The sequence below is a fragment of the Panthera leo genome, chromosome C1, assembly GCF_018350215.1.
Source record: "Panthera leo isolate Ple1 chromosome C1, P.leo_Ple1_pat1.1, whole genome shotgun sequence".
NCBI classification, from domain to species: Eukaryota; Metazoa; Chordata; class Mammalia; order Carnivora; family Felidae; genus Panthera; species Panthera leo.
The window spans coordinates 79,550,723-79,563,540 of record NC_056686.1 but is presented as its reverse complement, the minus strand read 5'-3'; the positions used below and the strand labels follow the sequence as shown (position 1 = coordinate 79,563,540).

Genomic DNA, 12,818 nt, shown 5'->3' with positions numbered 1-12,818 from the left:
GAGAGAGACAGAGAGTGAGCAGGGGAGGGGCAGAGACAAAGGGAGAGAAAGAATTCCAAGCAGGCTCTGTGCTGTCAGCACTAAGCCCAATGTGGGGCTCGAACTCACAAACCGTGAGATCATGACCTGAGCCGAAACCAAGATTCAGATGCCATCTGACTGAGCCATCTAGATGCCCCATTTTTTTGGAAGGTTTTTCATTATGTATTCAATTTATTTTGATATAGGCCTATTTGAGTTAATTATTTATTTTGGGGTGATTTTTGGTAGTTTGTGGCTTTCATGTAATCAGTCCCTTTTACCTCAGTTGTGTAATTTATGTGCAAAAAGTTGTTCATAGGTTTTCTATAAACTTTCAGTGTCTCAATAGACTGTAGTGATATCCTTTGATTCCTGATATTGGTAATTGTGCTTGCTTTCTTTCCCTCTGGTTAGTCTGGCTAGAGGTTTATCATTTTGATTGACCTTTTCAGAAAACTAGCTTTTATTTATTTGTTTTTAATTTATTTTAAAATGTTTATTAATTTTTGAGAGAAAGTACAGCACATGGGAGTGCACAGGGGCACATGGGGGAGGGGGCGGAGAGAGAGAATCCCAAGTGTTCTCTGTCAGCACAGAGCTTGATGTGGGGATTGAACCATGAGATAATAACCTGAGCTGAAATCGAGTCTGATGCTTAATTGACTGAGCCACCCAGGCGTCCCAGGGCTAGGTTTTAATTTCATTGGTTTCTCTATTGTTCTTTTTAAAATTTCATTTATTTTTGCTTGCTTTGGGTTTATTTTGCTCTTCATTTTAGTTTCTTTTAGCTCTTCTTTTTTAGAGGTGGAAGCTTAGATTGTTCATTGAGACCTCTGTACTTTTTTAATACAAATATTTAAGTATTTAGATTTCTAAGTAATGCTTACATCCCACAAAATTTGAATTTTATGGCTCTATTTTTGTACATTACAAAATATTTTCTAATTTCCCTTGAGACTTCATCTTTGACCTATGGGTAATGTAGAAGTTGATTGTTTAATTTCCAAGTGTTTAAGGATTTTCTGGATATATTCCTGATACTGATTTCTAGTTTAATTGTGCTATAATGAGAGAAATATTTTGTATAATTTCAATTTTCTTAGATTTATTGTGGTTTGTTTTATGATTCAGGATATGGTCTGTCTTGGTGAATGTTCCATTTATATACTTTTAAAAATGTGTATGTATTCTGCTTTTGTTGCCTCGGGTATTTTAGGTCAATTGGTTGTTGTTGGTTTATGGTGCTATTTATTCTATATCTTTGAGGATTTACCTTTTACTTCTATCAATTACAGAGGAAGGAGGGTTTTTTTTTTTAAGTTTTTATTTAATTAAATTTTTTAATGTTTACTTATTTTTGAGAGAAAGAGAGTGGGGAAGGGACAGAGAGAGGGAGAGAGAGAGAACCCCAAGTGCAGAGCCCTACCCAGGGCTCAAACCCACAAACTGTGAGATTATGACCTGAGCTGAAATTAAGAGTCAGATGCTTAACCCAGGAGCCCCTAAATTTTTATTTAAATTCATTAGTTAACATACAGTGTAATATTAGTTTCAGGTGTATAATATAGTGATTCAACACTTCCATACAATAAGTATACTCATCACAACAAGTGCCCTCCTTAATCCCCATCATCTATTTAACCCAACCCCCACTCACCTCCCTTTTGGTAACCATCAATTTGTTCAGAGAAAGGAGTTTTGAAGTCTTCAACATATTGTATATTTTTAGTTGTATCAGTTTTTGCTTTATGTATTTTGAAACTCAGTTGCTTGTGCATTAATGATTGTTACATATTCTTGGTAAATTAATCCTTTTATCCTTACAAAATGTTTCTTTTTATCCTGGTAATTTTTATTTTATTTTTTAGTCTACTTTATTTAATACTGATACAAGTATTTCAATTTTCTTTTAGTAATTTTTCTCATGGTATATCTTTTTACCTTCTTCTAGTTTTAGTTTTATCATTTTATTTATCTATTTATTTAAATTCAAGCTCATTAACATGCAGTGTAGTCCTGACCTCAGGAGCAGAACCCAGTGATTCATCTCTTACATATGATACCCAGCACTCATTCTGTAAAGTGCCCTTCTTAATGTCCATCACCCATTTAACCCATCCCACCACCCACATCCCCTCCAGCAACCCTTGGTTCATTATCTGTATTTAAGGGTCTCTTATCATTTGCCTCCCTATTTTTATCGTATTTTTCATTATATTAAAAGTGAATTTCTTATATAACATATAGTTCAGTCTTTTTTTTTTAATCTGTTGATAATCTGTCTTTTAAGTGAAATATTTAGACCATTCTATTTAATGCAAATGTATGTTCAAATTTAGGCCTACTCTTTTTTTCTGTTTATACCTTAATGTTTTTCTGTTTATACCTTAATGTTTCCCTTTGTTTCCATTTTGTTGCCTTATATTGGATAAATTGATAATTTTTTAGAATTACAGCTAATCTATATTACAGATTTAATCTATTTTTATTTATGTATTACAATTATATATTTTTTAAATGTTTATTTAATTTTGAGAGAGAGAGAGAGAGAGAGAGAGAGAGCAAGGAGGGGAGGGGCAAAGGGAGGGAGACAGAGGATCTGAAGCAGGCTCCATGCTGACATCAGAGAGCCCAATGTGGGGCTTGAATTCATGAACCTTCAGATCATTACCTGAGCCAAAATCAGACACTTAACTGACTGAGCCACACATGTGCCCCTAGAGTTATATTTTAATTTACCTAAAGTGCTCATTTACATTTTAATTAATTTGTTATCCACATTTAGATTTATTGGGTTTTTGACTATATTGCTTTATACAATTTTTTTTTTAATGGTTGCTGTAGGGACATGTTTATAAAAACTTTCTTCTACTTAGAACTAATATATTTACCACTTCAAGTGGAATGTAGAAAGCACATAGTCCCACTGTAAGTCCCTTTTACTTGCTTTGGGTTGTAGTTGATACATGTATGCTACATCTATATACTTTGAGAAATCCATAGTCATTTGAATTATTGCTCCCTCTATATGGAATGTTTTTGGGGGGGTTGTTTTGTTTTTTGCTTGCAAGATTTTTTCTTTGTCTTTGGTTTTCACCATTTTGAAACAACACTCATTTGAGTGTGAATTTTGTTGAAGTTGTTCTCTTTTTGGTTCCTGAACTTTTTGAATCTACAAGTTTGACTCTTGGAATATTTGGGAGGTTGTCAGCTATTGTTTCTTCAAATTTTTTTTTTGTAGCACTTTCTCCTCTTCCTCTAAGACTTCAGTGACTCAAATTTTAAACCTTTGTTATTATCCTAAGGGGCTGGAGGGTCTTTTTTTTTTTTTTTTCCTAATCTTTTTTCTTTCTCTTTTTTTTAACATTTATTATCCAGAGACAGAGAGAGACAGAGCATGAGTGGGGGAGGGACAGAGAGAGGGAAACACAGAATCTGAAGCAGGCTCCAGGCTGTAAGCTGTCAGCGCAGAGCCCAACGTTGGACTCGAACCCACAAACCTTGAGATCATGACCTGAGCCAAAGTTGGATGCTTAACCAACTTAGCCACCCCGGGCACCCCTCTTTTTTATCTTGATTGTTGTTCTATTGGATCTGTCATTGAGTTCACGGACTCTTCCCTTTGTTATCTCCATTTTCCTATACAGTCAAAATAGTAAATTTTTTTGTTTGGGATACTATATTTTTCAGTAGTAAATTTTTATTTTTTAATATCTTCCATTTCTCTGCTGAGACTTCAGTCTTACCATATTTCAAGATTGTTTGCCTGTACTTATTTAAACGGTCATAATAGTTGCTTTAACGTCTTTATCTAATGATCCAATACCTGAGTCATCTCAGGGTTAGTGTCTGTTTATTGTCTTTTCTCTTGTCAATTGAGATTTCCTGGTTCTTCTAGCAAGTAATTTTGGATAATATCCTGCACTTTCCAGTATTATTTTATATGACTTTATAACCTATACTGAATGTTTATTGTTAAAAAATTTCAGCAAGCATTTGATCTACCTAGTTAGGTTCACATCACAGCTCCTAAGGAATCCCTTCCAGGTTTTCTTTTTTTTTTTTATTTTTAAAAAAAATTTTTTTTTCAACTTTTTTTTTTTAATTTATTTTTGGGACAGAGAGAGACAGAGCATGAACGGGGGAGGGGCAGAGAGAGAGGGAGACACAGAATCGGAAACAGGCTCCAGGCTCCGAGCCATCAGCCCAGAGCCCGACGCGGGGCTCGAACTCACGGACCGCGAGATCGTGACCTGGCTGAAGTCGGACGCTTAACCGACTGCGCCACCCAGGCGCCCCCCTTCCAGGTTTTCTAGCTCTGAAACCTAGTAGGCCTGCTCTGCTGCTGTGAGGGTCAAGTAGGAAAAGGATAAAGACAAAAAACAACAGGTATTTCAGACCCCTCCCTCTTCAGATCACAGTTTATCTGATCATAGAGAATTCCTCTCAAAATTTTAGATGTCTGCTCAGCTGCTACTGCCACCACTGCCACAGCACTGCGTCTTTGTGCTTGGAACTTGCTTTGGGGCTGGGGGACAAGAGAAAACAAACATACAAAAGAAACCAGAAGGTTTCCCCCCACTCTTTCAGTCACATGTCTTTGAATAGGAGTTCAGTATTGGCTGGGAAACAAGTAGCAACAGAAATACAGGAAGCACAGCACTGGACTGCTCATACCTTGGTTAGTAGTTTTCTTCTCTTAATGTTTATTTCTTTATTTTGAGAGAGACAGAGATAACGTGAGCAGGAAAGGGGCAGAAGGGGGAGATAGCGAGGGAGAGACGCGGGTGGGGGGGGGGCGGCGGTTGGGGAGAGAATGAGAATCTCGAGCAGGCTCCATGCTCAGCACAGAGCCAGATACCGGGCTCAATCCCACAACTGTGAGATCACAACCTGAGCCGGAATCAGGAGTTGGGCACTCAACCGACCTAGCCACCCACGCACACCTGTTGTTCCTTTCTACAATCTGCCTGCTACTGTTTACTTTTCAGCATTTTCAGATAGTTGAGAATTCGGTGGGAGACTGGGAGCATTGAGCCTATTCCATTTGAATCAGAAACTCTCCATAAAATGTTCCTGAGTATTTAAAATTGTATCTCATTCATTTACCAAATTCCAATCAATATGTGATTAACTTATAGAGTCAATTTTAACAAAATGATGTAAAAGAATTATAAAATCCCAGGAATCAAAATTACCTTATGAGTCACTTAGGCCAACCCTTTACATTTAAAGAGTCCTTTTCACCTCAGACAGTAGCTAATGATAGCTAAAATTGAGTATGCACCTGCCAGTGTATTAAGTTCCTGGCCTACATTAACTCATTTAATTTTCACACAATTCCATTAAGTAAATATAACTGTTTTTTAGCTCCATCTCACTGGGAAAGAAACTAAAGTTTAGAAAACCTTTCTTCTCAAAATGCAGTCCTTGGTCCAGTCCCATTCTCATGACGTTGGGAACCTATGAGGAATGCAGAATTTTAGGTTTCAATTCAGACTTTTGGAATCTGAATCTGCATTTTGAACAGAATCCCCCATATGATTCATTTGCACATTAACTTTTTTTTTTTTTTGAAGCATTTGCTTAGAGAGGTTACAAATAACTTGATCAAGGTCACCCAGCATGTAAGTTGTAAAGCTAGGATAGAACTTGGTTGAATGACTTCAGAACCTGTGCTCTTAAATACCATGCTGTCTTGCTGAATGATTATTTAGCCTGGGTGTGACAGCTCCAAAACTAATATAATGTTTCTACTGAGTGAAAAAAATGTTTTCTTGTGGCCCTTTCAGGTCATACTATACTGTGATATACTCCCTCTTCTACAGAATAACACTTTAAATATTTAAAGATAATTGTTATCTTCCTTTCCTGGATGTTTTGTTTTTTTTTTTTTTCAGACTAAACACCCGCAAATCAGATTTTTTTCGTACAGCATGGTTTTAAGCTCTTTCACAAACTATAATCTTATTTGTCTACATACCTCTTAAAAAATGATGCTATTTGGTGATCCAACAATTATGATTTCCTTTAATTTGATGTACATAAGAGTTTACTTAATTTTGTATATAGCATGTATGTATTTATTAATGCCCACTATGTATATAAAAGAAATTTAAGTCAGTTATATGCTCTCAAAGAGTGTAGCATATATTTAGGAAGAGAGAATTAACCCATCTGAAAAATTGGAGAGCAATACCTATCAGTGTATGAAGTAGACTTTGAGGTTAAAGTCTCTCAAATTTGGACAAATCCCCCAAGTTACCAAAATCTCTACAACATGTAATGTATAGAGACAGTTATAATAAAGGTGTTCTGTGTATATATTTGTGAAAAAAATTTCTTATTGACTAGAGTTCTTTGGAACCAATTTAATTGATCAATTTTAGTTGTTCTGACTAGCATTTATTCACATGCAGATCCAAACAGATACCAAATCCAACATTCAGTTCTTGAATATAGATATTATTTTCTAGGAAGAACCATGACTTTCTCATATTTCTTTATGTTCTCTTCTCCTCCATCAAAAGCAGAACTTGGGAACGTGGGTGACTTATTTTTCAACACCATCTCTCAAATTGTTTTTTAAAAAATTTTATTTTCACCCTAGGACATATCGCATTTTTTAGAGATTGCAAGAAAAGACAAATTATTTGAGGTACAAAGATGCTAGACAGGTTCTCTCACTATCTTAGAGAAGATACAGAAATGACATTATATCCCAGAAAAATTGTAAGTTATATCATGGACATCAAGGATTACTTCTGAATATCTAAAATTGTCTTGAATTATGAAGTGTTGAAGGTTATGGGATAAAGATCATAATTACATGACTGAGAGGAAGCAGAAATGACCAGGTCAGTCATTAAAGACCTAAGCAAATCAATGGGCTTTGAAGAGTGAAAAGAATTAGAACAAGAGTTGTTTTGCTTTGTTTTGCTTTGTTTTTTGTTTTGTTTTAAAATACATTTAAGAAAAATTTATCTTTAAAAAGATACAAGGTAGAAAATTACACTGAACTAAATTTATTTTAGATTTATTACTAATTTATATGAGAGAAACTTTTTCCCTTATTTGAAATTAAGGTAAATTCTAGTTGAATAGCTGTCATAAACATTTGCTCTAATCCATGTACCCTGGAATAACTAAAAATTTGATGTAGGTGATGAAAGCTGGGCATGGAGTTGGAAGTCGTATATGTTTGAGTGAGCAATACCAGAAAATGTGCAGAATTACAGTATGACTTTGGCTAATGACACTTTCTATTACTGTTCATTTGGTCATTTCCCCTTTACAAAGCACTTAGGACACTGTGCTACCATAGAGGATCCAGAAGAAAAGGACTTAAGTTCCTGACTCAGGGAGCAGACTGGGGGACAAAAAAGATTTGAACTTTTCAGTTTAAAGACAGTTTTGCGGCAATGATTACTTCTAGATGTTGGATTAAATCTGTTTGTTTGTTTTTTCTAGACCTTGCCCAAAGTCAGGAAACATAATATGCTCACGATGGTGTTCAGTGTTGTATGCTTCCCAGTGTGGCCTTTTTCTTGGTGCTGGCACTTGAAATAAATGTATATTTACAAGGCATTCTGGATAGCATAAGTTATTTTGCCTTTTGTCTCTGTGACCATAGGTAACAGTTAACCTCTTCCAGATGCAACACCTACAGGCAGCCTCCCTTGCAAGCAATTTACAGTCTCTCTGTGATAGCGCCAAACTCTATGACCCAGGCCAGGAGTACAGTGAGTTTGTCAAGGCCACAAATACAACTGAAGAAGAAAAAGTTGATGGGTGAGAATTAATGTATAGATGAAATTATTTCTAAAGATAAAATAAGTTTCTATCTGGTATAAGATGGTGTCTTTTCTAACGGCAGAATTTCTGAATTTTTTAAATATCCTGATGTAACTCATGTAAGACTAAAGCTTTTCAGTTTGACACAAGGCTCAGTTCTTTGAGATTTAGACATCCTCTGAGAGTGGCAAACCATGTCAATTTTGAATGCCCACAGATTTAACAACCTCCATTTTCTGCAGTGGTTATACTAGAAACGTTTAACCATGACACGAATTATTAACCATACTTTTGCTCCTCTTTTCCATGTTTCAGCTGTAACAAGTTCAAGTGATTAATAAATTTTTTTCACATCTCCTTTAAGAAGCTGAACCCTTATAATGTTTATTCTTGATATTCACTTAGTTTAATTACTCTTCATTAAATTAACAGATTTTTCTAAAAAGAGAATAAAATAGGCTGTTAATTAGTCATTCTCCTAAATGATGAATTTTATTTGGGTTTTTTTTAGGAATGTAAATAAGCAGTTAACAAATAGTCCTCACACTTCTGGATATGGACCCAGCGACTCGTTAGAAGATGTAGTGCGCCTTGCTGACCCCTCTAGTAAAATTGAAGAGGACAGATGCTCCAATAGTGCTGATGTAACAGGTACCGTTTAACATTAAAGGGAGCTCTAATTTATGAAAGATCAAATTATTTAAATGTGATTATTAAATGAGTTGCAGCTCTGAAATTTAAAAATCAGGCCTTGAATTATAACTCTGTGAGACCTTAGTCAAAGTTGTAAGCACTGTGGCTCTTTTTTTTTTTTTTTTTTTTTTTTTTTTTTTAAGCTTTATTTTTGAGAGAGAGAGAGTGTGTGAGTGAGGGAGAAACAGAGAGAGAGGGAGACAGAGGATCCAAAGCGGGTTCTGCACTGACAGCAGAGAGCCAGATCCAGGGCTCAAACTCATGAACTGTGAGATCATCACCTCAGAGGAAGTTGGATGCTTAACCCACTGAGCCACCCAGGCACCCCACACTGCGACTATCTTAAAGTCAATGGTTGATCACTGCTAAAGGAATTTGACTTGTCTCATTTCTGTAATGTCAGTATTTTGCCTGATGAAATCCTTCTGTAGCCAAGTTTGACTTTAAATATTCTTTTCTTGAAGGTCCCTCTTTTATAAGGTCATGGACATTTGGGATGTTTAGTGACTCTGAGAGCACTGGTGGAAGCAGTGAATCTAGATCTCTGGATTCTGAATCTATAAGTCCAGGTATGTAAGTATTTAAGTCTAGCAGAGAAAATTCAATGAAATACTCCTTTTGGGGGGATATATTTTAACTACACTATTTTTATAAGGAACTGTGTCCTAGAGGAGTGTGTATATATACACGCACAGTTTAAAGAAAAATAAACAGATCCTCATGTGTTCACCACCCAGCCTATAAGAAATAAAATATTATCAGTATATGAGAAGGGCCCTGTGGACACCTCCTTGAAAACCTTGCCCTGTTGCCCACCAGAATAAGCCATCATCCTGAATTTTGTTAATAATTCTGTAGCTATTTTAAATGTGTTAGTGCCTGTATCTACTTGAGCTTTTCCCTCTTTGGAATGTTATACAGATGGAATTATATACTATTTTTTGTGTGTGACTTCTTTCATCTTTTTTAAGATTCATGTTGATGTGAATAGCTGTATTTATTTCATACCATATCTTCTATAGTATACTATTCTGTGAACATAACTGTATTTTTTAGATTGCTTTGTAGTTAATTGCTAAGATGAACAATATAGTTAACACCACTTTTTGTGCCTATAGTTACTCAATTTTTGTAAGTGCACCTTAAAAGGTACTTTGATAAAGAGAATTCCATGCTCCTTAGAGAGGCAGGATAGATATTCTGAACTCTGCTTTAGTGGCTTTAACGAAGATAAGCCACAGGTAATACAGCTAGCAGGAAAAGAAGGTGGCGTTTGAACCCATGAGATTTTTACTTCAAACCCATGAGATTCTTACTTTGGCATTCTTTCTCCTCCACTCTTTTACCAAAGACTGCTCTAGTCCTATTCTTCCTGGCCCTTCTCCTAGGATCCTTGGCACTGTGGGAGATATATTATAAGATTTAGCCTACCTCAAAAGTCCAAGATATTTTTTACAGTGTTCTACATATTACAGAAATTTTATTCATATAAATACATCTCTTGAGTTTAAATTTAGAAATAACTTCTATGCAGCATTGGGGTTTGTAGGCTTACTTTGTGTCTTCCTTTAAAACTAGCTCCATTCAGGTGGCACCCCAGAGATAAGAGCCTAAATACTTAACTAGATATTTCTAATTAGCTTTGTAAACACAAGATGGTTGTAGCTATCCCCAGAAATTAAGACCCACACTAGGGCACACCCTAAATTATTTGGAATCCTATAAGACTTCATGTGATAAAGACAAAAATTTGTAAACTAGTCACAAGATAAATGGTAAAGACCTAGGGATGCCTGACCTGGGAATGAGGAAACCTGGGGACATGACAGCTGTCCTCACATATTGGAGTGTGAAGAGATTACAGGGACAGGGCTTGTCTGCTCCTTTAGGGAGAAGTGTGACCAGAGGCTGGGTTTCATAAGCGGGCAGACTGCTGCTCAAAAATGTAAGGAAACCATTTTACAGTTGGAATCGTTGTGAATGGAACATGTGACCCCATGATTTCTCAGTCGGTAGGAACACATTCAAAACAAAAACTAGATGACCACGTATCTCTTAAACATATTTTGAAAGGAATCTTTTGGAGGGAAAGATGTTGGTTTAAATCATCTCTCAGCCCTAAGATCGTTAAGGCCTTGAGGTGAGTGAAATCTTCCACTTAGATATCACCCTCTTTGTAATATCAGCAGGGAGCAGATAAACCTCGTTACCTAGTCCAGCTGCTCTGATACCTGCACAGTGTCCTTTGCTGACGTGGCTTGTGTCCTGTGTTCTCACCTCCCTGCCAGGGATCTCTATTCCTGCTTCCCATTCTCCCATCTTCCTGGGCAACATTAATGTGATCTTACTGTTGTGTTGCTGTAATCATAGATGTTTGTATATTTTAGACTGCTTTAGGTTACACTGTATACATTTCTTTGTAACTCAATTCAAGGAGTATTTAATGACAATTTACCATTGTGCCAGTATTCCTTGCCCTTGTAAAGCATACAGTCTCTAACACTTACTATCAGAAGTTGGCAGTAAGGTCTTACTGGAATGTATGATTCCTCAATTTTAAATTTATTTGGAAAAGTCAGGTTTGGTTGAATTTTCTGTTGTTCCTAGTAATAAATATCATAATTCCCTGTATCCAAAGTCTGCGAATGGAAGCAGCTTTTTCTATTTCTGTTTGTTCTCTTGAGCAGAATAGTATGATTGTGTTATTCCAAAAATATTGTCATTACCCATTTCTTAAATTCTACATTGGTCAGGTGATTGTATTCACAATTTTCTTTTAGGAGACTTTCATCGAAAACTTCCACGAACTCCATCCAGTGGAACCATGTCTTCTGCCGATGATTTAGATGAGAGAGAGCCACCTTCCCCTTCAGAAGCTGGTATTGCTTTAATGTGAATCAAGTACCCACTAAACCCTTTGAGTCAGCAGCACTGCATGATATTAGGAAAATAGTATAAAGAATTACTTTGCTGTGTGTTAAGAGACATTATAATGACTTAAATATATCCCCCCAAATTATGTAAAGTATGGGCTAATAATGTACTAGTGAAAGTTACAAATAAAAATAAAAGAATAAGCAACAAAACTACTAACTCTAAAATGTATTTGATGCCAAAATAGGCTAGTTATTTTGATCTTTTATAAAACAAATACAGTGACTGAACTGTTAAAAGGTTGCAATGCATGAGAAACTCAGAAAAAGTCTCTTTAAAAGAAATAGTGGAAGAAGCTAGGCAGAAAAAGTAAATACATTCTTGAGGACAAGGAAAGTTATAGAGGTTGACAGATACAAAAGATATCAGTTACCTTAATGACTTGAATTAGACTCATATAAATAAGTTTTGCACATTTGAAAACTTGATATACCTTTTTGGGCATCATTAACTAAGATAACGTGGAACATCTGACCTCTGGTAGGGTATTGATACAGAACTAGCTAGTATTATCTGTAATTTTATAATGAATTAAGAATAAGTAGCTTGGGGTGCCTGGGTGGCTCATTCGGTTAAGCGTCCGACTTCAGCTCAGGTCATGATCGCACAGTCCATGAGTTCGAGCCCTGCGTTGGGTTCTGTGCTGACAGCTCAGAGCCTGGAGCCTGCTTTGGATTCTGTGTCTCCCTCTCTCTCTGCCCCTCCACTGCTCGTGCTCTGTCTCTCTCTGTCTCAAAAATAAATAAAAACATTAAAAAAAAAAAGAATAAGAGTAGCTTTATCTTCAATGCAAATAATACTGACAAACTGGTCTCATACAGCTAGTTTTCTTTCTTTCAAACTTTTATAGGGGCATTTTCTAAGAATGTAATGCCACCTCCATAACACCCTTCCAGGCGCTATAAAGAGTATATTAGTAACAGTGTAGATTTACTGATTCTGAAAACATTACGCCATGCTATATTAGAAGTATCTTACTGGTTTGGTCATGATTTTTACCCATTGCTCAAATATTTGATAAATGTTTACCTTTAAGAGATCTATCAATTGAATGTTTATTTTGATGTTACAGACTCAAATTAACAGCTTTTTGTAATGCATGAATTATTACCAGGTCTAAAGATTTTTTAAAACTTAGTATCATGTGTTATAATTTTTATGCCATTTTATAATTCTTATACTAATTTATCTCTGTTTCAAGGACCCAACTCCCTTGGAACATTTAAGAAAACATTGATGTCAAAGGCAGCTCTCACTCACAAGTTTCGAAAATTAAGGTCCCCCACAAAATGTAGGGATTGTGAAGGCATTGTAGTATTCCAAGGTGTTGAATGTGAAGAGGTAAGACATTTCTGGAATTACATTAGCTCCTTTAT

At 35.9% G+C, this 12,818-nt stretch overlaps 1 protein-coding gene across 4 annotated transcripts in view; it reads left to right on the top strand.

The window, feature by feature from the left end:
- Positions 1 to 12,818, top strand: part of ARHGAP29 (Rho GTPase activating protein 29) — a 63,729-nt gene that overhangs the window by 41,016 nt on the left and 9,895 nt on the right. For all 4 annotated transcript variants that reach the window (XM_042952908.1, XM_042952906.1, XM_042952904.1 and 1 more), the window contains 5 exons: positions 7,655 to 7,812; positions 8,327 to 8,466; positions 8,973 to 9,077; positions 11,289 to 11,387; positions 12,644 to 12,783. In XM_042952908.1, the coding sequence (XP_042808842.1) occupies positions 7,655 to 7,812; positions 8,327 to 8,466; positions 8,973 to 9,077; positions 11,289 to 11,387; positions 12,644 to 12,783 (642 nt within the window). The remainder of the gene's footprint in view (positions 1 to 7,654; positions 7,813 to 8,326; positions 8,467 to 8,972; positions 9,078 to 11,288; positions 11,388 to 12,643; positions 12,784 to 12,818) is intronic.